Source organism: Myxocyprinus asiaticus, chromosome 11, assembly GCF_019703515.2.
Source record: "Myxocyprinus asiaticus isolate MX2 ecotype Aquarium Trade chromosome 11, UBuf_Myxa_2, whole genome shotgun sequence".
Lineage (NCBI taxonomy): Eukaryota > Metazoa > Chordata > Actinopteri > Cypriniformes > Catostomidae > Myxocyprinus > Myxocyprinus asiaticus.
The window spans coordinates 8187229-8211795 of record NC_059354.1 but is presented as its reverse complement, the minus strand read 5'-3'; the positions used below and the strand labels follow the sequence as shown (position 1 = coordinate 8211795).

The following is a 24567-nucleotide window of genomic DNA, read 5'->3' as shown; positions in this document are numbered from 1 at the left end:
GATTTGGCACCTGCCCACACTGCCAAAAGCACCAAAAGTTGGTTAAATGACCATGGTGTTGGTGTGCTTGACTGGCCAGCAAACTCACCAGACCTGAACCCCATAGAGAATCTATGGGGTATTGTCAAGAGGAAAATGAGAAACAAGAGACCAAAAAATGCAGATGAGCTGAAGGCCACTGTCAAAGAAACCTGGGCTTCCATACCACCTCAGCAGTGCCACAAACTGATCACCTCCATGCCACGCCGAATTGAGGCAGTAATTAAAGCAAAAGGAGCCCCTACCAAGTATTGAGTACATATACAGTAAATGAACATACTTTCCAGAAGGCCAACAATTCACTAAAAATGTTTTTTTTTAATTGGTCTTCTGATGTATTCTAATTTTTTGAGACAGTGAATTGGTGGGTTTTTGTTAAATGTGAGACAAAATCATCACAATTAAAAGAACCAAAGACTTAAACTACTTCAGTCTGTGTGCACTGAATTTATTTAATACACGAGTTTCACAATTTGAGTTGAATTACTGAAATAAATGAACTTTTCCAATACATTCTAATTTATTGAGATGCACCTGTATATATAAATAAAACACGAGAGTCATTTTATTACTGCAGCGTTCATGTCATGACACCCTCACCATATATTCATTTAAGTCACTGGAGCAGTAAAGCATGTGACATTTTATTTTTGTATCTACAATAAAATGAAAGATATGTACAAGAATCCATAACATTCACAATCTCAACAACAGGTATCAGTACATGTTCCCTCTGTACAGACTAACAGCATTCATATTCATACAAATCATAATTATTTATTTATTGTTTAACAGATTCTAGTTCATGTGACCCACGTACAAACACATTTCCCTGTCTGTTTCTCGAACCCAAACCCCTCAGCACGTCACCCATCCCGTCACAGCTACAGTTTTCAAAAGAGTTTTTCATCTAATGTCTACACAACATTCCCAAACCCTCCATACACCCATGTCTTCATCCATATCCGGCTTCCATTAAAAACACATTCTGTCTCCTTTTTGGCTCGACATTCTCAATCACGTCTTTCTATGTGTTACTCCATGACTGGCTTCTCTTTAAAAACAGTGTTCAAAAAGTCTGTTTGTGTGCAGATGTTGTCTCTACACCCATGAGTCCGGGGATGTTGGGTAATGATCAGTGCGGTACGAGGGTCTCCTGGTGGACGAGCAGAAGTCCACATAGTTACTGGTGGTTTTGAAGCCATGCGGCTGGCTGTAATCGGCGGGAGAATAGCGCACTGTCTCATCCAGGTATGAGTCCTCATAAGCTTGTGGTGACTGCAGGTTTGTGCGATAGGTGTCGTAGTTTCTGCGGCCCCTTTCATCCGCGTAATACACCTGCTGCTCACACAGAAAAATAAACGCACTTTAGATATGCAGTCAGGATTTTATTTACATATGGATATTCAATCTACTATTTACATCATTCTGTTGCAAACCTGAGTGAGCTGCCTGACTGTCCACATTGCAGGGTTGTGCGCCATTCAGGAATGAATTGACCCTTTGCTAAGCCCTGCCTTAAATGTGTTACTGACCAATCCTATCTTAGCAACTGCTGCCCTCCACTAATTTTCATCTGAAATGCATTTGCTTTTCTGATGAGAGTCTACAGGAGTCATGAGTTTTGAGTAGTTTTAAGTGACATTTTACAGAAAGTATCCAAATATATATATATATATATATGTGTGTGTGTGTGTGTGTGTGTGTGTATATATATATATATATATATATATATATATATATATATATATATATATATATATATATATACACTGGCGGCCAAAAGTTTGGAATAATGTACAGATTTTGCTGTTTCGGAAGGAAATTGGTACTTTAATTCACCAAAGTGTCATTCAACTGATCACAAAGTATAGTCAGGACATTACTGATGTAAAAAACAGCACCATCACTATTTGAAAAAAGTCATTTTTGATCAAATCTAGACAGACCCCATTTCCAGCAGCCATCACTCCAACAACTTATCCTTGAGTAATCATGCTAAATTGCTAATTTGGTTCTAGAAAATCACTTGGCATTACATCAAACACAGTTGAAAGCTATTTGGTTCGTTAAATGAAGCTTAACATTGTCTTTGTGTTTGTTTTTGAGTTACCACAGTATGCAATAGACTGGCATGTCTTAAGGTCAATATTAGGTCAAAAATGGCAAAAAAAGAAACAGCTTTCTCTAGAAACTCATCAATCAATCATTGTTTTGAGGAATGAAGGCTATTCAATGCTTGAAATTGCCAAAAAACTGAAGATTTCATACAAAGGTGTACACTACAGTCTTCAAAGACAAAGGACAACTGGCTCTAACAAGGACAGAAAGAGATGTGGAAGGCCAGATGTACAACTAAACAAGAGGATAAGTACATCAGAGTCTCTAGTTTGAGAAATAGACGCCTCACATGTCCTCAGCTGACAGCTTCATTGAATTCTACCCGCTCAACACCAGTTTCATGTACAACAGTAAAGAGAAGACTCAGGGGTGCAGGCCTTATGGGGAAAATTGCAAAGAAAAAGCCACTTTTAAAACAGAAAAACAAAAAGAAAAGAAAAGGTTTGAGTGGGCAAAGAAACACAGACATTGGACAATAGATAGTTGGAAAAGAGTGTTACGGATCTTAATCCCATTGAGCTTTTGTGGGATCAGCTAGACTGTAAGGTGCGTGAGAAGAGCCCGATAAGATGACGACATCTATGGCAAGTGCTACAGGAAGTGTGGGGTGAAATGTCACCTGAGTATCTGGACAAACTGACAGCTAGAATGTCAAGGATCTGCAAAGCTGTCATTGCTTCACGTGGAGGATTTTTTTTTTATGAGAACTATTTGAAGTAGTTTGTCATAGTAATTTTTCACGTTATTAATGTCCTGACTATACATTGTGATCAGTTCAATGCCACTTTGGTGAATAAAAGTAGCAATTTCTTTCCATAGAGCAAAATCTGTACATTATTCCAAACTTTTGGTGGTCATTGTATATATATATATATATATATATATATATATATATATATAGTTGAAGTCAGAAATTTACATACACTTAGGTTGAAGTCATTAAAACCACTCCACAGATTTCAAATTAGCAAACTATAGTTTTGGCAAGTCGTTTAGGACATCTACTTTGTGTATGACACAAGTCATTTTTTCAACAACTGTTTCAGACAGATTGTTTCACTTTTAATTGACTATATCACAATTCCAGTGGGTCAGAAGTTTACATACACTAAGTTAACTGTGCCTTTATTTTCTGGAAAATTCCAGAAAATGATGTCAAGCCTTTAGGCAATTAGCCAATTAGGCTAACTGGAGTCAATTGGAGGTGTACTTAATTGCAGGTGTACCTGTGGATGTATTTTAAGGCCCACCTTCATACTCAGTGCCTCTTTGCTTGACATCATGGGGAAATCAAAAGAAATCAGCCAAGACCTCAGAAAAAAAATTGTGGACCTCCACAAGTCTGATTCATCCTTGGGAGCAATTTCCAAATGACTGAAGGTACCACGTTCATCTGTACAAACAACAGTACATAAGTATAAACACCATAAGATCACGCAGCCATCATACCGCTCAGGAAGGAGACGCATTCTGTCTCCTAGAGATGAACGTAGTTTGGTGTGAAAAGTGCAAATCAATCCCAGAACAACAGCAAAGGACCTTGTGAAGATGCTGGAGGAAACAAGTACACAAGTATCTATATCCACAGTAAAACGAGTCCTATATCGATATAACCTGAAAGGCTGCTCAGCAAAGAAGAGCCACTGCTCCAAAAGCATCATAAAAAAGCCAGACTCCAGTTTGCAAGTGCACATGAGGACAAAGAACTTACTTTTTGGAGAAATTCCTCTAGTCTGATGAAACAAAAATGGAACTTTTTGGCCATAATGACCATCGTTATGTTTGGAGGAAAAAGGGTGAGGCTTGCAAGGTGAAGAACACCATCCCAACCGTGAAGCATGGGGGTGGCAGCATCATGTTGTGGGGGTGCTTTGCTTCAGGAGGAACTGGTGCACTTCACAAAATAGATGGCATCATGAGGAAGGAAAATTATGTGGATATATTGAAGCAACATCTCAAGACATCAGCCAGGAAGTTAAAGCTCGGTCGCAAATTGGTCTTCAAAATGGACAATGACCCCAAGCATACCTCCAAATTTGTGGCAAAATGGCTTGAGCACAACAAAGTCAAGGTATTGGAGTGGCCATCACTAAGCCCTGACCTCAATCCGATAGAAAATTTGTGGGCAGAACTGGAAAAGTGTGTGTGAGCAATGAGGCACCGCTACCGAATACTAACAAAGTTTATGTAAACTTTTGACCCACTGGGAATGTGATGAAAGTAAAGCTGAAATAAATAATTCTCTCTACTATTATTCTGACATTTCACATTCTTAAAATAAAGTAGTGATCCTAACTAACCTAAAACAGGCAATGTTTTCTACGATGAAATGTCAGGACTTGTTAAAAACTGAGTTTAAATGTATTTGGCTAATGTGTATGTAAACTTCTGACTTGAACTCTAATATATATATATATAAGCATACCCAGAGAGGATACACAGAATATTTTTTATAATCTTTAAATAAATCTTGAGAAGAGCATGCAACGGATTAAACTATATGTCCATCCTTATTCCAAAACAAACATCTAGATTTGCTCCGAGGTAAATAATTCTTTGTTCACACTGCAAGGAAAATAGGATTTTTTTCTCTAAATCTATTTTTTTTAGACTGACTGTTCATTGTGGACAGATCTGATGTTTTTCTGTTCAGACTGCAGTCACTTTTGCTAGTTGTCCAGATCTGATATAGGCTACATTTAAAATGTCATGTGACCAACCTCACAATAAAATCTGATTTCAGCAGAAAATCAGATTTGGGTCATTTCAATCGTATTCCAAACGACCTACGAATGTGGTTTGGATCAGGCTTGTAAAAAGTTTTTTCGTGTTTTTGTCTTGTTCAGACTACATAAACCTAAACAGATTTGAGTTAGGTAGGCCAGAAAATGATCTGGACCGGTTGCACAAGCGCGAATCTCTCCGCTGGCATGCGGATTTCTAATACGTGCGCTCTCAAGCTGCTCTATGAAATCTCAGAGAGTGCGTGTGCCCTCAAAACCTGTCCTGTTCAGTCGCAAATCTATTATAAAGCCATGTAGCTCTGCCTTTGTTCATTCATACAAATATTCTGCCTTTGAAGACGTGGTATATCGAGGCAGAAACAATACCAGAGTTTGAGAAATTTTTTTCTGCCTTTGTGAACATAGCCTTATTGCTAATACTGTAACTCAACGTTAATTAATTATTTATTGTTTGAAGTCACTGTAGAGATGATCGTAAATAAAGAGTTCACATCATTGTGTGTTGTAAAGACGTCATGAGGAGTTCTGTTTACTTACACTCATGTTATCAGGTTCGTAATCGCTATCAAATGAAGCTTTTCTTTTTCAGGTGATAAACATTTCTGATTAAAACAGAATGAAATTGAGAGAAATTCATATAACTGCTGTAAGTGTATTTTTTAATAATACATTTCTTTTTTCAGAATGAATTACCTGTAAACATGCTACCATAAACCTAACATTTGGGCCATTTGCAGAAACATTAGATGATATTTATAATCAATATTTAAAATGTGAAGGATCTAAGGTCCTATTTTTAGTTTGAGTTTAAAGGCAACCTGTGTGTGTTACTTCAAGTGAGTAAACATGCATCTGTGTTGTACTTCATTTATGTCTCTTTATTTCTCTATGTCTCTATTTCTTTCATATTATTTCATTATATAATCAATTTTCTTTGTTTCCATTTTCATATTTTTAATCATACTTTTATTCTTCTTCTCTAATCTTATGTTGAGTGCTGTATTGTCTTCCCAAGTCAGAAATAAAGAGTTGTCTCCATTTCAAGGTTTTCCATGTCACAGGAAGATGTTGTGAAGCAGTCATTTTCCATTGTCTTTGCTTGGTATAATAACACTTGTTGAATTCGTGCTTATCAGACAAAGTCAGAATGACCATTGAGAAACACGCAACTAAGATTATTCAATAATCCAAACCAAACTGAATAATAATAAAAAAAGAATGAGCCTTAAAGTCTAAGACTTTACTGAAGAATGGTATCAAATATCCATAATGGCACACAAAAACAGAACAAAACAGTGAATATGTGCACACAAAGACGCAAAAGAAAAAGGCCAAAATTTTCAGTCCTCATGGACTATTTTCAGTGCTTTTGCACATAAAGTATTCACTGTTTTGTTGTGCAGTTTTTGTTTTGTTTGTGACAATCAGGGCGGTTTCTAGGCATAGGTGAGCTAGGCAGTCGCCACGCACCCCAAGCCCCAATGGGAGCCAATAGGGATCTTGCCGCAATGTATTTTGAGACTGCATTCTTCATGGTGGATATATGCAATGCTTCATTAAAATTGGGCTTTAAAGAGGTGTCTTAGATGGCAGCATAATTGGAACAGCTTTCCCAGTGAGAGTGAATCTATGATGCCTAAAAATGCAGTCTAGGAGGCAGCTCACTAAGGTCTCTGTTGGAGTTGAATGTTTCACCTGTCCTCGTCTGGAGCCCTCTCTGCTGGGGGAAGTGTACGGACCCATGTAAAACTGAGGCACTTTTGCAGACCCTTAAAAAACATCATCATCTGGTTAGGTGGGTTTAACCATTAGTTCATTATCAGGTTGAGGAACTAGTGTCCAGTTTAATGAACTGTTTAAATTTGCCGGCTGGATTATACTCAAACAAACAACAGTGAACTTTCAACAGAAAATCACTATTAATGCTATCTAAACCATAATGAGCTTTAAAGACCCATGACACTGAAAATTGGAGATGTGTCCAGGAAGTTTTCATACCTGTATGTGTGTTTTTATTGATGCTCTCTCCTTGGTAATTATAAAATTGCATAGGCGATTGAGTCTTCTGATTATCAGCGTGTCGTTCTTTAATGCCCAGCACTGCAGGAGATGACGTTGTGCTGCCCACTGCAAAAACACATCACAGTTGTTAATGTCAATCCAAAAACACTCACCTAATTCTGAAAAAAGTAATGTCAGTCCAACATGGTTAACCCAATATTCAGCTATTGTCAATTCAACAAGATCCATCAAGATTCAAATGCACAACTTTAAACTTTAACTACACAACTGCAATATGTCACTCCTTTACCGCTCAGGTAAGAAAAAAAAAAAAGAAACCATAAAAAATGGGTAACATTCAATTTGCTTCTTAGATATTGTGACTGAATTACACTACTGTCTAAAATCGAAATCAACCAACAGTTTAAATGATTCCTAATCAAATACCAAAAGTATTGCATATATTATCAACAGTATTTTTATCTTATTGTTAATGGTCTCCAGTGAACATTTCTGTAACTGTTAGGATGTATTTGTTAAGATGACAAAATTGTTGTACTCACATCTGTATTCAGAGAGAAACGGAAGTAGGCATGGTTTAAAATCGCAAGTTGGTCAAAACAAAAATGAAAAGTCTATTTTTAATGTAATTTATCATATGCTTAATTCAATTGATATATTGTGTATGGTGATTTTAAAACACTAGTTGGCAACTTAGTAATTAATAGTAGCTGTGGTGGTACTGAATACTTAATATCTTTGCATAATCATTGTCCATAATGGTTTCATAGAAGTTACAAAGCACCTTAGTTGTATACATACATTAATGCTGTATATATGCCTTTATAATAGCCAAGTAAATAAAAAATATAATAGTCTATATTACTGTAAATGTCAAAAATATCTTTCTTCCCCTAAAAACAGCAGTACATTCTGGGCACTTATTTGAAGTTTAATCAGGTATTGTCCTCTAGTGTTATGTTATCAAAATTCATCATATTTCAGGCATTGGAGAACTTCATCAAGGATGATCAATAACCTTAAATTCAGTCTGACAAGACAATGCTCTATACACGGGTGGGTGATTCTTCTTCTTCTTCTTCCGGCTGCTCCCGTTAGGGTCATCACAGCGGACCATCCGTGATCCGCATATTTTGACTTGACACAGATTTTTACGCCGGATGCTCTTCCTGATGCAACCCCCAGTGGCTGGGGGACTCACACTCAGACCTATGGGGCAATTTAGAGTCTCCAATTCATTTAACCTGCATGTTTTTGGACTTGTGGGGGAAACCGAAGCACCTGGAGGAAACCCACGCGAACACGGGGAGAACATGCACACTGGTGCGTGATTAATGGCAATAAATATTTCTATTAATGATATGAAACTGTGTTTTGCATTATTTTTCTTAAATATAGTCTAACTGTTTGTCCTTATGACAATGGGATTACTTAACTTTTTTTAGTCCATATTTGTGATAAATTCGCATCACATGAGCCACTCTTCAAGAACAAAAAATGAAACAAAATGAACAGAAATAATAAATAAAACAAAAATGAACACAAGAAGACACGTCAACACGATATCATGTTCGTGTCGTGATTGCGTTCCACATTTTGGTATTTTCTGCATCCTAGATAAACTTGTGCAGTTGTTTTTCACTGAGGTGACTGAAGACGTGAGTCGCAACAGATGTACTTATTTGACAGTTTAGGTCATTTGATTTGCTCAAGTCTCTTTTTTTAAATTTATTTATTTGTATCCCCTTTTCTCCCAATTTGGAATGCCCAGTTCCCACTACTTAGTAGGTCCTCGTGGTAGCGTGGTTACTCACCTCAATCCAGGTGGCGGAGGACATGTCTCAGTTGCCTCTGCTTCTGAGACTGCCAATCCGCCCATCTTATCACGTGGCTCGCTGTGCATGACACCGCGGAGACTCACGGCATGTGGAGGCTCAAGCTACTCTCTGCGATCTTACCACATGCCCCATTGAGAGCGAGAACCCCTAATCATAACCACGAGGAGGTTACCCCATGTGACTCTACCCTCCCTAGCAACCAAGCCAATTTGATTGCTTAGGAGACCGGGCTGGAGTCACTCAGCACAACCTGGATTCTAACTCGCGACTCCAGGGTTGGTACTCAGCGTCTTTACTCGCTGAGCTACCCAGGCCCCCCTGCTCAAGTCTCTTACATAATCAGTGAGCATCAGAATATTTAACCATCCATGTATTATGCTGCGTTTCCTATAAAAGTTACCGGCCACATGGCGAGTTGATTTCTCAAACTCTGGTATTGTTTCTGCCTCGATATACCACGTCTTCAAAGGCAGAATATTTGTATGAATGAACAAAGGCAGAGCTACATGGCTTTATAATAGATTTGCGACTGAACAGGACAGGTTTTGAGGGCACACGCACTCTCTGAGATTTCACAGAGCAGCTTGAGAGCGCACGTATTAGAAATCCGCATGCCAGCGGAGAGATTCGCGCTTGTGCAACCGGTCCAGATCATGCATGATAGAGTATATGCATGTGCTCTTGACATTTAACAGTATTATAACACCATAGAGCTACTGTCTATTAAGCTGGACTATGGTCTATTAGGCCAATTATTTGAATTTATCTTCACAGTACATTTTGATTTTACTTGGTGAATTTATCATAATTCTCCACGCTTCCCCTGACATGCTCTGTCGCCACCCCATTTGAAAACTGTAGATTTAGTGCCTGTTCTTACATTGCCATCGAAAATGTGGCTTCACACTTGTTTTTTCTATTATTTGGGAGTATTTATTAATCGTTTTAAAGTCATTATTCATGCTTTTTTAAATTATGGATCCAGATTGAGGCGCACCCATTATTATGGTGAAAATGTTCTTCATCTTGAATGACAGCACTGTATTGCAAGCCCTTTCGTCATTTAATCACATGCAGGATATGACCTGTGAATTACTATTTCACTAGTGGCAATGTTAATTTCTGATATCTGTAATGTGATCGTAACTAGTATGGAAGCCTTTTAGATATCTTTAATTCCTCAAATTACTTAATTTGATCTAAAGTCCATTTCCAGATAATTAAAATGTTAAAATAAATGTACAAATATAAAAAAAAAATTGCATTTTTACTACCGGTAGTTGTAATTCAATTGTTGATATCAGAAATGGACATTTGTACTAGTAACAATGGAATTACTATTATAAAAACGCATCAATTTTACTAGTAAGAAGTACATAGCTCATACATGAAACTGGAATTTCAACTACAGTAAGAAATTAATTTTAGACATCAGTAATTGAATAAAATTACAAACAGATCATTGTGAAATTCTACTAGTGAAAATGCAGTTTCAGATATCCAAAAATAACAGCTTATAAAATTTGAAATTCTATATTTGATTTCAAGAATTAACATTTTTACTAGTTCAAACCTAATTACTGATATCAGTTATTAGCATTTTCACTAGTAGTAATTGCATTGTTGCTATCCAGATTTAGCATCTTGTGAAAATGGAATTATAGATACAGCATGTCGAAAGGGCTTGTGAGAGCACTGTGTGAGTGTTTGTTGAGGTGTGAATATAACCTGTGTGAGACACAGGTGACATCTGTAGTGTGGTTGATGGTAGTGTGGGCTGTGATTTGAAGCGCTCTCGCTCTAGAGTCGACACAGGAGTCAAGAAGTGATTCTGATTCCAGCCGTCCTGCACAAACACATGAACACATAACATGAATACACACACACCTAGATACACACACACATACTAGAGCAGTTGTAGCGCCAATGTGCTGTTCCTCACCTTCTTATAGATAGTGCGCAGGTCTCTATACTGCCACAGTGTGTTCAGCACCTGAGCTGCGGCCTTCACCACCTTCACAGTGTACCTGCTGCAAACACGTCAACAACATTTACTATCTGATCTTCTCCACATGTTTGAGTGAGATGAGTATCCCAAAGTATGATGAATTCCAAATTCTTTACAGTAGATTTGTGTATTACATGTGTACATAAAAAAAAAAAAAAACTATACATTTCTCAACAGGGATGGGAATCATAAGAAATTTTAATGGTCACTGATCACACTGTATGCTTCGCTCTCCACCAAAGCCACTTTTCACTTGCATATGACCCTTGGCAATTGATAATTTTGGATGCCATGTATGTGTGTGAGTGAGTGAAGTACTGAATGGATAAATGCAAGCGTGGTAAGCTTTATTTCTGCTGTGTCTCACCTCTCTCCTCTGCCCTTGGTGATGTTGACGAGTTTCTCGATGCCGCCCGTGTCTGCCAGGGCTTTCGCGTTCTCCATGTTCCTGCTGGTCACCTCGTGCAGCGTGCAGCAGATGGCCGCCACCGTGTCATCAGACAGCAGTGTGGTGTTTCCCCCTGGCAACCGGTTCACCAGATCCCGCATGGCATATTTCCCTGAGACACCATTCACGATCAATAACCGTTCACAAGACTCTCATTTTCAATATTGATAATCATGAAACTCTGTGTAAATACAGTCTAGGTGAGATTATGAACAGGACGGGCATATGAGAGGACATTATTTTGAGTTGATCCTGGAGGTGGTGCTCTTACCGATCAGTTCTTTATTCCTGACATCCAGTGCCATGTTTCTGAGAGCTGTGGCGATGGAGCACACCACTCTGTCATTGTCCATGCGCAGTAACTCCACCAGGATGGGCAAACCCTTCTCCTTCCGCACCGCTGCGCGAATATACGCCGCAAACTACAGACACACACACGGTACAGGTTAAGGGTTTATTGATTAATTGATTTGCACTGTTCATGTGAACATGTTAATAACAGATATTAAAGGAATGTTCTGGGTTCAATATGAATTAAGATCCATTGATAGCATCTGTGACATACTGTCGAGAAACTCAAAGACTTAAGATTTTGAGGAACTTCTCTATCAGAGGACTTTGTATTTTGTTTGGACTGTAACACCTAGTTTTGTGTGGGTAAGAGGGCATCATCTCACACACCTTCCAGTTTCCAGCAGAGAGGTTTTGCAGTGATCCGGCAGATCCCTCCAGTGTGGCTGGATTTGAGCTTTCAGCTAAAAGGGTCAGATAGGGCTTCACCACAGAGGGGTGCCACAACATCTCAGCACCTTTAGGAGATTTAGAGAAACCAGGAATTGGCCCGACTCCATCCCACTGATGATGAAAACACATATACACGCACACAAACACACAGCAGTCAGTAACAACATCATTGTTTCAATTATGAATACAGTAGAGATTGTAATCTAGTGTATATAGAGCTCTGATATAGAACTGACAAACAGAAATACAGCAGTATACAAGTATAGCAGACACCTGAACTGACCTGCCTCAAGCTAAACCTAATAACAAAACTTCACTCTTCAGTACCCTCACTTCTTATGAACTCAAGTCAGTTAAACCCGTGTCTTCATTATGAAAAACCTGGACCCACTCCATCATGAGAGATACTGGCAGGTGCTTTTCAAAATCCACTGGGATAAGTCTGTTTTAGGGGCGTGTCCACCAGACACCAATCAGACACATTTCTAATGGATGTATGGATGTTAATTGCAGCAATTTTAAAAGGATAACTGCTTCAACAAATAAATACTGTAGACTCATTTCAAAAATAATAATTTTTCTACTTAGTACTTCTGTCTTGTCTTCCAGTAAAAATATCTAAACATCCTTAAAACAAGACACATTTACATAAGAAGCACCATGACATGAGACATAAACTTCTTGGTTACTGTTGTAACCTCCGTTCCCTGACGGAGGGAACAAGATGTTGTCTCGATGTAGTGACAATAGGGGTCGCTCTTGAGAGCCCCGAACACCTCAGATTTTTGAGAAAAGGCCAATGAGAATTGGCAAATTTGCATGCCACTCCAGCGGACATACGGGTATAAAAGGAGCTGGCTCGCAACCACTCATTCAGGTTTTGTGCTGAGGAGCCGAGACAGGGTCCCAGCCATTTCAGCGGGAGGTACAGCGTTGTGGCAGGGGGGACACAACGTCTCGTTCCTTCCATCAGGGAATGGAGGTTACGACAGTAACCAAGACTTTCCTCTTCTGTCACTCACTCGACGTTGTGTCGATGTAGTGACACTAGGGGTCCCTATACGAATTGTGGCAGGGGTACACAACGTCTTGTTCCCTCCATCAGGGAACGGAGTTTACGACAGTAACCAAGACATTCCCCTTCTGTCACTCACTCGACATTGTGTCGATGTAGTGACACTAGGGGTCCCTATACAAAACGCCACAACTAGCTGAACCGTGTTATGTGGACTGCCGGTGCCAGTGCAAGCAAGCTGCTGCGTGTGTAGTAGCAGGTGCACCGGTCTGCACGTAGCCTCCCCCAACGCCCCAAAAAATGCCGTACAGTTCCCCACATCCCTAGGGGGCAGAAGAGACGTATCTAGTATGGAGGCAGTCCACGCCAACCGCGTCCTTTTCTCTCTATGTTTTCTCTCCACAGAGTATTCAGTTATTCGGTTGGGGCCATTTTAATGCTCAATATATACGCTGGGGAAGGTGTTCTTTTCCTATCCTATTCTTTCAGGGGGAAAAGACCCCGTGGAGACCACATCCTGCCCGGAGGGGAGGTAACATGTGGCAAGCATGTCATGTGGGCTCAGAGCTGCACATGGAAGAGGCGCAGTGGTAGGTCCTGCCTGAAAGGGGAGGAGCTCTACAAACATGGCGACCAGGACAGAGAGGGCTCTGTCGAGGGAGACGCAGGTCTGCCGACAGGGAGACCGTACTGCGGAAAATACCTCACAGGGGGGTTACTGGCACCTGTGGAGCACCTACCTCAGTAAGGGCATATTAGCACATGTACTGGTTCCAGCTGTGAATTCCTCCTAAATTCATGAGCCACTGGGCTAGGGAGGAAGGACATCCAGAGTTCACAGGTTCGTGAACTTGCATGGGAAAAGAAGCGCACATCTTTGCCTCTTTGGAGGGGAAAAGCGCTATACGCAAGCAATTCACCCAGCCAGCTGTCCGTATTCCCGAACTTACCTGTTCGTTCCTGACAGAACACGGGACGAAACCGACTCAACCCAGAGATTGTAAAATCTCGCTAAGTTATTGGGTGTCGCCCAGCCTGCTGCCCTGCAGATGTCTGCTAGAGAGGTGCCATGGGCCAGTGCCCACAAGGATGCCAGACTCCTTGTGGAGTGTGCTCGGCCTGGGCCTGGTATGCCATAGTGATGGCATCCACGATCCAGTGGGCAAGCCTCTGTTTGGAGACAGCGTTCCCTTTCCGCTGTCCGCCAAAGCAGACAAAGAGCTGCTCAGAGCATCTAAATCTCTGCGTGCGATCCAAGTAGATGCGCAAAGTACGCACCGGACACAGCAACAACAGGGCTGGGTCTGCCTTCTCCTGGGGCAGCGCTTGCAGGTTCACCACCTGATCCCTAAAGGGGGTTGTGGGAACCTTGGGCACATAGCCTGGCAGGAGTCTCAGGATTACGTTAGAGTCACCCAGACCAAACTCTGGGCAGGTATCACTGACAGAAAATGCTTGTAGGTCCCCGACCCTCTTGATGGAGGTAGCGCAATCAGGAGGGCCGTCTTCAAGGAGAGGGTTTTCAACTCAACTGACTCTATTGGCTCAAAGGGGGCTCCGCGAAGGCCCAGGAGGACCATGGAGAGATCCCATGAGGGGAACAGGCGTGGCCTAGGAGGATTCAGCCTCCAGGCGCCTCTCAGGAACCTGATGATCAGGTCGTGCTTCCCTAAGGACTTACCGTCTGTATCATGGTGTGCCGCTATGGCGGCCACATACACCTTCAAGGTGGAGGGGGACAGCCGTTCCTCCAGCCTCTCCTGCAGGAAGGAAAGCACTGACCCGACTGCACATCTCTGAGGGTCTTCAGCTCGGGAAGAACACCAATTCGCGAACCGACGCCACTTCAGGGTATAAAGCTGCCTCGTGGAGGGAGCTCTGGCCTGAGTGATTGTGTCTACCACTGCTGGTGGTAGGCCACTTAGGTCCAAATCAGCTGGACCACCTGGGGGTGGAGTCTCCACTCTGTGGTGCTGAGGTTGCCCGGGATGTGAGTGGCCTGCAGCGACCTCAGTCGCCGCTGACTCCATAGGAGGAGACGGCGGGCGAGTTGCGACATACAACGTGAGCGTAAGCCGCCTTAGCGATTTATATACGCTACTGTCGTTGTGTTGATAAATGGCAAAAGCCTCCACAGGGTGAGCAATACTGCCAGCAACTCGAGGCAGTTGATGTGCCAACACAATCGCAGTCCTGTCCAGGAGCCAGCGGCTGCATGCCCGTTGCACACAGCGCCCCAGCCTCGCTTGGAGGCGTCTGTCGTAATGACGATACACCTGGACACTTGCTGTAGGGGAACTCCTGCCCGTAGAAATGCAAGGTCTGTCCAAGGGCTGAACCAGTGGCGGCAGATCGGCGTGATGGCCACGCGATGTGTGCCGCGGCGCCATGCCCATCTCAGGACTCGAGTCTGAAGCCAGTGCTGAAGCAGCCCTAGTGGTGTGACCGGCGCCGAGGATGCCATATGCCCCAGGAGCCTCTGAAAGTGTTTCAGTGGAACCACTGTTCTCTGCTTGAACGACTTCAGGCAGTTCAGCACCGACCGCGCGTGCTCACTCGTGAGGCGCACTATCATCGAGACTGAGTCTAACTCCATCCCGAGAAAAGAGATGCTCTGAACCAGGGAGAGCTTGCTCTTTTCCCAGTTGACCCGAAGCCCTAGCCGGCTGAGGTGCCTGAGCATGAGGTCCCTGTGTGCGCATAGCAACTCTCGAGAGTGAGCTAGAATCAGCCAGTCATCAAGGTAGTTGAGTTTGCGGACACCCATTTCCCTTAACGGGGCAAGAGCTGCCTCTGCGACTTTCGTGAAGACACAAGGGGACAGGGACAGGCCGAAGGGGAGGACCTTGTACTATATGCCCGGCCGTCGAAAGAAAACCGTACAGAAGGGTCTGTGTCGAGGTAGAACCGAGACGTGAAAGTACGCGTCCTTCAGGTCTACCACCGCGAACCAATCTTGATGCCGGACACACGCCATAATGTGCTTTGGCGTCAGCATCTTGAATGGGAGTCTGTGCAAGGCCCGGTTCAGAACTCGCAGGTCCAAGACTGGCCGCAACCCACCGCCTTTCTTCAGTACGACTTTCTTCAGGGCTGTAAAACCCTTTCTTCATCTCGGCTGGAAGGACAGGCTCTATCGCGCCCTTGGCAGAAGGGTCGCGATCTCCGCACGCAAGGTGGCGGCGTCCTCGCCACTTACCGAAGTGAAGTGGACGCTGCTGAAAACTGCTCTTTTGAGAATGTGGGTACCACAGCCCGTTCGGGTTGCGGCGAACATAAAAGAAAAAGAAACCAAGGATTTACTTCCCGGCCCTCCACCGGGGGATGGAGTGGTCTGGATACCAGCTCCGGGTTTGCAGCAGACATCTCGCTCCCTGGACCGTCCATCTCAGGGGCACTTAGGAGCCTTCCAGGTCCTCGTGCCGGCCCTTGAGGCGGGGGGCTCTACGCTGGGGCCAAGAACTGGGCTCGGGCTGAGGCGGAGCCGTCTGGGCTTTCGCTGCCGCAGCGGGACGGCGAGCAGACGGGATACGGGATCTTGAGCCGCGCCGGGGCAAGATGTGTTTTATAGCCTCCGTCTGCTTCCTCACTGTCGAGAACTGCTGGGCGAATTCCTTGAAGGTGTCGCCAAATAGGCCGATCTGGGAGATGGGGGCGTTGAGAAAGCGAACCTTGTCCGCATCCCTCATCTCAACCAAATTCAGCCACAGGTGGCGTTCCTGGTCCGCGAGGGTGGACATCGCCTGCCCGAGTGCTCGCGCTGTGACCTTCGTCGCCCGGAGGGCGAGGTCGGTCGCCGAGCGCAGCTCCTGCATCACATCGGGATCAGGACTACCCACGTGCAGTTCCTTTAGTGCCTTGGCCTGGTGTACTTGCAGGAGGGCCATGGCATGCAGGGCAGAGGCGGCCTGACCAGTGGCGCTGTAGGCTTTGTCCGTCAGAGACGACGTCATCCTACAGGTCTTGGAAGGGAGTGCCGGGCGATCCCACCAGGTGGCTGCGCTTTGCAGGCACAGGTGCACCGGAACCGCCTTATCCACCTGAGGGACCTCCATATACCCGTGGGTCGCCCCGCCATCGAGGGTAGTGAGAGCAGACTTGCTGGGAGGTCAGTTTCGGGCAGAAAAAGGTGCCCTCCAAGATCTCGTCAGCTCGTCATGCACTTCCAGGAAGAAAGGGACCGGGGGGGCGGGGCTGTGAGTGGCGCCCCCAACCCAGGAACCAATCATCTAGCTGCGAGGGCTCAGGGGAGGGTGGAAGGTTCCACTCCAACCCGACACACGTGCCGGCCCGGGCAAGCATGGCGGTCATCTCGCCATCAGCCTCAGTCTGGGTGGACCGACCCGAAGGTGGCAGCCCAGTCGAGTAATTTCATGTCCTTTAAAGCACCTATAGAGCCCTTAGAGGACAGGGAGGGAATGTATTTATTAATAAATTTTTTCTTTGCATTCCCTCACAAATTTTGCTTTCCTTGCAATAAGTTTTGTGTTCTCTCACAACAGTTTGTGTTCCCTTCCAATAGTTTGTTCCCTACCAATAAGTTTTGCATTCCTTGCAATAAGTTTTGCATTCCCTCACAATAGTTTGTGTTCCCTTCCAATAGTTTGTTCCATCGCAATTAATTTTGCATTCCAGCGCAATAAGTTATGCATTCCCTCACAATAGTTTGTGTTCCCTTCCAACAGTTTGGTCCATCGCAATAAGTTGTGTGTTCCCTTGCAATATTTTGTTCCCTCATAAATGTTTGTGTTCCATAAGTTTTGCGTTCGCTCGCAGTAGTTTGTGTTCTCCCGCAACAGTTTGATCCCTCACAATAATTTGCAATCCTTCTGAATAGTTTGCGTTCCCACACAATATCACAATAAGTTTTGCGTTCCCTCACAATAGTTTGTATTACCTCTGAATAGTTTGCATTCCTTAACAATAGTTTGTTTTAGCGCAATAAGTATTGCGTTCGATCTCAATAATACAGTATATCATTCCCTCGCAATAGTTTGTGTTCCTTTGCAATATTTTGTATTCCCTCTCAATAGTTTGTATTACCTCTGAATAGATTGCGTTCCCTAACAAACGTTTGTTCGATCACGCTATGTATTGCATTTGATCACAATAGTTTGTTCCATCACAATAAGTTTGACATTCTCTCGCAATAGTTTGTTCCTTCGCAATAGTTCGCGTTCCTTCACAATAGCTTGCTCCCTAGTAATATGTCATGCGTTCCCTCACGATTGCATTCCCACGCAATAGTTTGTTCCCTCACAATAGTTTGTTCCATCACAATAAGTTTTGCATCCCCTCACAATAGTTTGCATTACCTCTAAATAGTTTGCGTTCCCTCACAATAGGGAACGCAAACTATTTCTTCCATCACAATAAGTTGCGTTCCCTCGCAACAGTTTCTTCAATCGCAATATGTTTTGTGTTCCCTCACAGTAGTTTCTTAGATTGCAATAAGTTTTGCTCCCTCGCAATAATTTCTTCGATCGCAATAAGTTGTGTTCTCTCGCAATAGTTTATTCGATCGCAATAAGTTTTGTGTTCCCTCGCAATAGTTTCTTCAATCACAATAAGTTTTGTGTTCCCTTGCAACAGTTTGATACCTCACAATAGTTTGCATTCCCTCACACTAGTTTGTTCCCTCGCAAGGGTTTCTGTTCCCTCACAATAGTTTGTGTTCCCTTGCAATAGTTTGTTTCATCGCAATACGTTCTGTGTTCCCTTGCAATAGTTTTGCATTCCCGCACAATAATTTGTTCAATCGCAATAGCTTGCATTCCCTCGCAACTCTACTTGTCTTTCCAACCCAACGACACCACAGTGACTGCTCGAATTTCTGCCTGCCTGGCAGACATCTCGGCCTGGATGAAGGAACACCACCTGCAACTAAACCCAGCCAAGACTGAACTCCTTGTCTTTCCAGCCAACCTTGCTGTTGAACACAACATCACCGTGCAGCTGGGTGCAACTACAGTAACGCCTTCCAAAACGGTCAGAAATCTAGTGGTAACCATCGACAACAAACTAAATTTCACAGACCACATCTCAAAAACCACAAGATCATGAAGATTTACACTCTACAATATCAGGAAGATAAGACCCTTCCTCTCTGAACATGCCACACAACTGCTTGTCCGGTAACTTGTCATAACTAGACTGGACTACTGTAACGCTCTCATTGCAGGCCTCCCTGCACGTGCAATTAGACCCCTGCAAATGATCCAGAATGGTTCGTGCTGGTTGATGCACGTATCAAATTCAAGGCTCTGATGCTGGCATACAGAACAGTAACTGGGTCTGCTCCAGCATACCTAAAATCATTTATGCAGAGCTACGCGCCCACTAGAAGCCTGCGGTCGGCTAAAGAACGTCGCCTTGTTGTAGCAACACAAAGAGGCACTAAAACACTTTCCCGGACTTTCAGCTTCATTGTACCACATTGGTGGAATGACCTTCCCAACTCCATCCGTGAAGCTGACTCACTCTCTGTCTTAAAAAAAACGACTAAAAACACATCTTTTCCATGAGCACTTAACCAGTCATTTAAAAAAATAAAATAAAAATGTATTCTTGTTGCACATTAATCTGTTTTGAATACTATTCTGATGCTAGTGAAACTTTGTAATATGGCACTTTTCATACCACTGTCTCCTTAAGATGATTCGCTTATGTCTTCCTCTTTTGTAAGTCGCTTTGGATAAAAGCATCTGCCAAATGAATAAATGTAAAATGTAAATGCAATACGTTTGCGTTCCCTCGAAAACATTTGTTCACTCGCAATAGCTTGCATTCCCTCACAATAAGTTCTGCGTTCCCTCGCAATAGCTTTCATTTGCTCACAATAAGTTTTGTGTTCCCTCTCATGCATTCCCTCACAATAGTCTGTGCTCCCTTGCAAAAAGTTTGCGTTCTCTCGCAAAAGTTGCATTCCATCACAATATTTTGTTCCATCGCAATACATTTTATGTGCCCTTGCTATGATTTGCGTTCCCTCACAATAGCTTGCTCCCTTGCAATAAGTTATTCGTTCCCTCACAATTGTGTTCCCTCTCAACAGTTTGCGTGCACATGAAATAGACTGGCGTTCCCTTGCAACAGTTTGCGCTTCCTTGCAATAGTTTGCTTTCCCTCACAAAAACTTACTCATTGACCTCACTGACAATAACTTAATTCTTGGGCAAGTCCATTCTCTGTGGTGGTGTGATTTTATTCTCACCTGTTCCTCCTGTAAACTCTTCTTCTTCCTCCTCTTCCTCCCCCAGCAGCTGTACTCCGCCTCTTTACTGGGAGACTCTGAGCTTAGTAACCCGTCCAGCTCATGATTGGCTGTCATCCGAGAGGGCGGCATTTCAAGCTCCAATCGGTAGGAGAGATTCCTCAGAGTGCAAATACAGTTCTCCACGATCTGACACAGAAAGAGAGTGAGAGAGAGAGAGAGAGAGAGAGAGAGAGGGAGAGAGACGGTTACTGACAAAACCTAAGGGATACTTTGGGAATAGAACTGTTGTCACAATAGGGATGTGCGAGACTAGTCGACTAAACGTTTCTGATGCTGCTAGTCGACACTGGAATTACTAGTCGGTTAATATTTCCCCCCATTAAACTGATAATAATTTTTACACATTTACGTTTGGCTTTATATTTTTACAGAGGCTGCACTTAAAATGCTGTCATATTAATGTTTCGTATTTTAAATAGAATTAATAATACAAATATTATTTAAAAAAGAGGATATCTGGAGCAGATACAGAGTTTAATTTCACCTCAGGCTGCGTGTGCTTCTTCCCTCTCTCACTCGCAGTGCGCGCAGGAAAATGTCCTCTCGCTAGACAAGCAAACTCAGCAAAGTAGTTATGAAATCACTTCAGTGGTGCGGGAATCGGCTTTCCAAATGTTTGAAAGTCCCTATGGATGTTTTCACATTTGAGTCTTATTTACATCTGTGCATACTTGTATGTTATTTTTCCGCTGAGCAGGCTTTTTCAAGTGCAGGATAGCCGCCTCAGGCGAGTCAAGTCACGTCTTCCACAGGACCATGTCGTCAGGTTAATTTTACTCATCAAAAAATGTATGCTTTCGAGTAAGTAGCCTAGAAAATAACTGTTTTAGACTAGGTATGCCATTTTTTAATCTGCTGATTAAGAAGGCTATTTTCAACGAGGTGCCGACTGCTTAACGGGTTAAACTATCTTTTATTCTGTGTGCACGTCATGTTTAGAATACATTAGGTTTATTGCAGGCTACATCACAGGTCTATTCTTTCTATCCTATAGCTACTATTTTTATTTTTTATTTGTATTTTTACTTTTTTAGCATAACTGTTATTGGTTAATGTTCTTTACCGAACAGTTGTCATATTAGATCAATGGTTAATGCACGTTGTGAAATACGCATGACTTTTCAGCGCGTTGTTTTTTCTCTCTCATAGATTTGGCTTAGTCTACCTGTTAATTATTTTCAACAATGTCCTGACTGTTTTAATATGTTAAGTAACTTTTACTTGGTCATTTCCATTTAGAACAGGCTGTTAGGGTTGTTCCATTAATCCTGCACTATACATTTAATTGTTTTCAATAAATATGCCTGTTAAATATTTGCTAATGTTGATTCAGTGAATGCGTGTCATGTTCTATATTTAATGTACAATGATCATAATTCAAGGCGAGCACATCACAGATAAATGCCCCTTTTCAGTTGAATTTAGCATCGGATTTGGAATAGATTAAGTATTTTTGTTTTCTGAAGGTTGGTTTCTCTTTAGACTAGTCGGTTACAAATCTTCCGTTTAAACGACAGTCAAATTAGTCGTAGCGCACATCCCTAGTCACAAGTGAGGTAAATCTAATGAAAACTAGTTTTCTTTAAGGGGAAAGGTTAGTTTGTAGCCATTATAATTATGTACACATGTACACACGTGTGTGTGTGTGTGTTTACCTTGCTGTCAAAGTCAGAGGTGCTGACGCAGGCTTTGATGACGTACAGCAGCGAGTCGACGAGTCCATCACAGCAGCGCATCTGTTTCCTGGCCTCCTCTCCAGCTGAACTCAGATTCCTATGGCAACACAACATCAATGTATCACATAAAACTCACTTTACACACAAACAGTGGACTCATTTCTGATATCTGATTCATAAATAATGCAGTCTTATGATAAACATACATTTTTGTATTAATGTATTTATTAATCCTGTTTTAGGCTCTGTTTACCCTGCTAACATTGTTAGTTCATCCCATTAGACGGCAGCAAGTACAAGGAAAAATAAATTCTGCCATGTGCTCATCCATAGGCATATGTGATCCCACACACCTTCCCCACTTTTCTGTCAAATATCTCGGCCTCTGAGTGGACTAGAGAATTAATATAGGTGGTGATGGAAAAATGAGGTCCTCATGTATAATATTTCATCATCTGTAGTCAGCAGCATATTTACAGATGATTTGTTTATCATGCTTTTCTGTTGGATTGCATATTTTGTTCTTGACATCTGAAACACTTATGTCAAGTAGAGTTCATTCACTTAAATTTAAGGAATAATGTACAAGAGTAGGTTGTAGTATTGTATGCTATATTGTAAATATGGTCATGGCTAAATGGTGTTGTTAAACATGACACACAGCAGAGTGTCAATATATAACAGCCTCAAGTGTGTTACTACTTTAAAAAAAATGTTACTACATGATAAATATATAAAGTACATAAATTGCCATTAAAATGTTATCTTATTAAAGGTGTTGTTAGCGATTTTAGCCATTCCAACTTCCATGAGACTGAGCCGTTGAATTAGCCATGCCCTCTCTTTCCAAAACTTCATGCATAAAAGTTACCTTTAAGACCAACACAGAGCAGAAGTGCAGCTTAAGTGCGCATTTCCACAGTTGTTATACACAACAGTAGCAAATTAGTGCCCTCAACTGACAACTATTATGAATACGAATATGGCATTAAAGAAATGTTCCAAGTTCAATACAAGTTAAGCTCAATCGACAGCATTTGTGGCAAAATGTTGATTACCACAAAAATAAATTTAGACTCGTCTCTCCTTTTCTTTAAAAATAAGCACAAATCTGGGTTCCAGTGAGGCACTTACACTGAAAGTGAACAGGGCCAATTTTTGAACACTTAAATTCTCAGTTTCAAAAGTATAGCCACAAGACAAAGGATATGCATGTAAACATGATTTTAGTGTGATAAAATCACTTACTAATCTTTTCTGTGTAAAGTTATAGACAGTTTTACAACTTTGTTACCATGACGATGTAATGTCAACAAACCCTAAAACGACTGTAAAAATGACAATTTAAACAACTTTACAGCTCAAATAGTACACAATTTTTTTACAGAAGAATTAATGTAAGTGATTTTATAAAATTATAAGCTTCACATTTCTGTTTAAACCTTCCAAAAATTAACCACATTCACTTTCAATGTAAGTGCCTCACAATAACCTCTATTTTTGCTTTTTTTTTTTTTTTAAATTAATTTTTGTGGTAATCAACATTATGCCACAAATGCTGTCAATTGAGCTTAACTTGTATTGAACCTGGAACATTCCTTTAAGCCTCAATGATCCACTTCAATTATAACACTATGAGAACGTGCAAAATGATTGATAGGCAGAAAGCATCAAAGACCGCAACCCAGAGACACATTTTTGTTCACCATTTACACAGTCTAGTGCTGTCACAAAGACCGGTGAGGTATCTCAGGACACTTATTTCAATGGTATCTTTCAGGGAGTAGAAACATTTTCTGCATTCCATTTAATAAAAAATGGCTTAGAGCACCTTTAAGCACATTCATGAAGTGGCATCCTTCCACTAAAAGATATAGTGCCTGACAAGTGAACCAAGGTTAATAGTTTGTCTCTATGAGTGTTGCTTAACTAAACCACACAAAAAAGGCACTCCCCATGAATTTTTCTGCTCTAGCTTCTGTACTACTCCAGAAACTACTTGAAACTTAGCATTGCAGTACTGAAACTATTGTTGTCTTCTTTATGATAACTGCTTGTTTTTTCCATCAACCCTAAGTAACTTTGGATAAAATTATTAAATGTAAATTATTAAATGTAAATGCTGTGCAGTGATATACACAGTAGCTGGTGAACCAGTTTTCACATCATAGCTGTTACTATCGTGTATTTTAGTATGACTTGAACACTGTATTGACCAATCAGCATCCTGGATCATAACTAACCATTTTTTAATCCAAACTACTGAAAGGTGTTTGAAAGTTGTTGTAAGTCGTTCTTTGACCAATGAAGCCACTCATATGAGCGAACAAACATTTACAAATAATAGGACATAAAGTCCAGATGAGTAAATTAACTCTGTGACAGCTGACATGAGTGTCATAGCACACATGCAATAGCTGCTCTTGTCCATAAGATGGCGCTGTTACCTGAGGCAGCCGGTGGTGTTACGGAGCACGAGTGAGGAGTGGAACTTGAGTTTGTGTTCATCATGGAAGTCAGTGTTACTCCAGCCCGAGTGAGGGATGACCACAGTGTTTGTCATACTGCTCAAAGCATCACGAATGATTGTTATCTTCACTGCATCACACGAGGACAGATTCCACAACACACCTACA

General features: G+C 41.9%; 1 protein-coding gene across 5 annotated transcripts in view; it reads right to left on the bottom strand.

Moving 5' to 3' along the window:
- Positions 1-645: 645 nt before the first annotated feature.
- LOC127447747 (plakophilin-4-like) overlaps positions 646-24567 on the bottom strand; it is a 118552-nt gene continuing 94630 nt past the window's right edge. For 4 of the 5 annotated variants that reach the window (XM_051709784.1, XM_051709781.1, XM_051709782.1 and 1 more), the window contains 11 exons: positions 24379-24562; positions 21911-22028; positions 20193-20381; positions 11902-12075; positions 11492-11642; positions 11140-11332; positions 10707-10794; positions 10493-10610; positions 6903-7031; positions 6600-6673; positions 646-1380 (listed from right to left, as the gene is read on the bottom strand). In XM_051709784.1, the coding sequence (XP_051565744.1) occupies positions 1141-1380; positions 6600-6673; positions 6903-7031; positions 10493-10610; positions 10707-10794; positions 11140-11332; positions 11492-11642; positions 11902-12075; positions 20193-20381; positions 21911-22028; positions 24379-24562 (1658 nt within the window). In that variant the 3' untranslated portion in view covers positions 646-1140. The remainder of the gene's footprint in view (positions 1381-6599; positions 6674-6902; positions 7032-10492; positions 10611-10706; positions 10795-11139; positions 11333-11491; positions 11643-11901; positions 12076-20192; positions 20382-21910; positions 22029-24378; positions 24563-24567) is intronic. The other variant, XM_051709783.1, reaches the window with a different exon arrangement.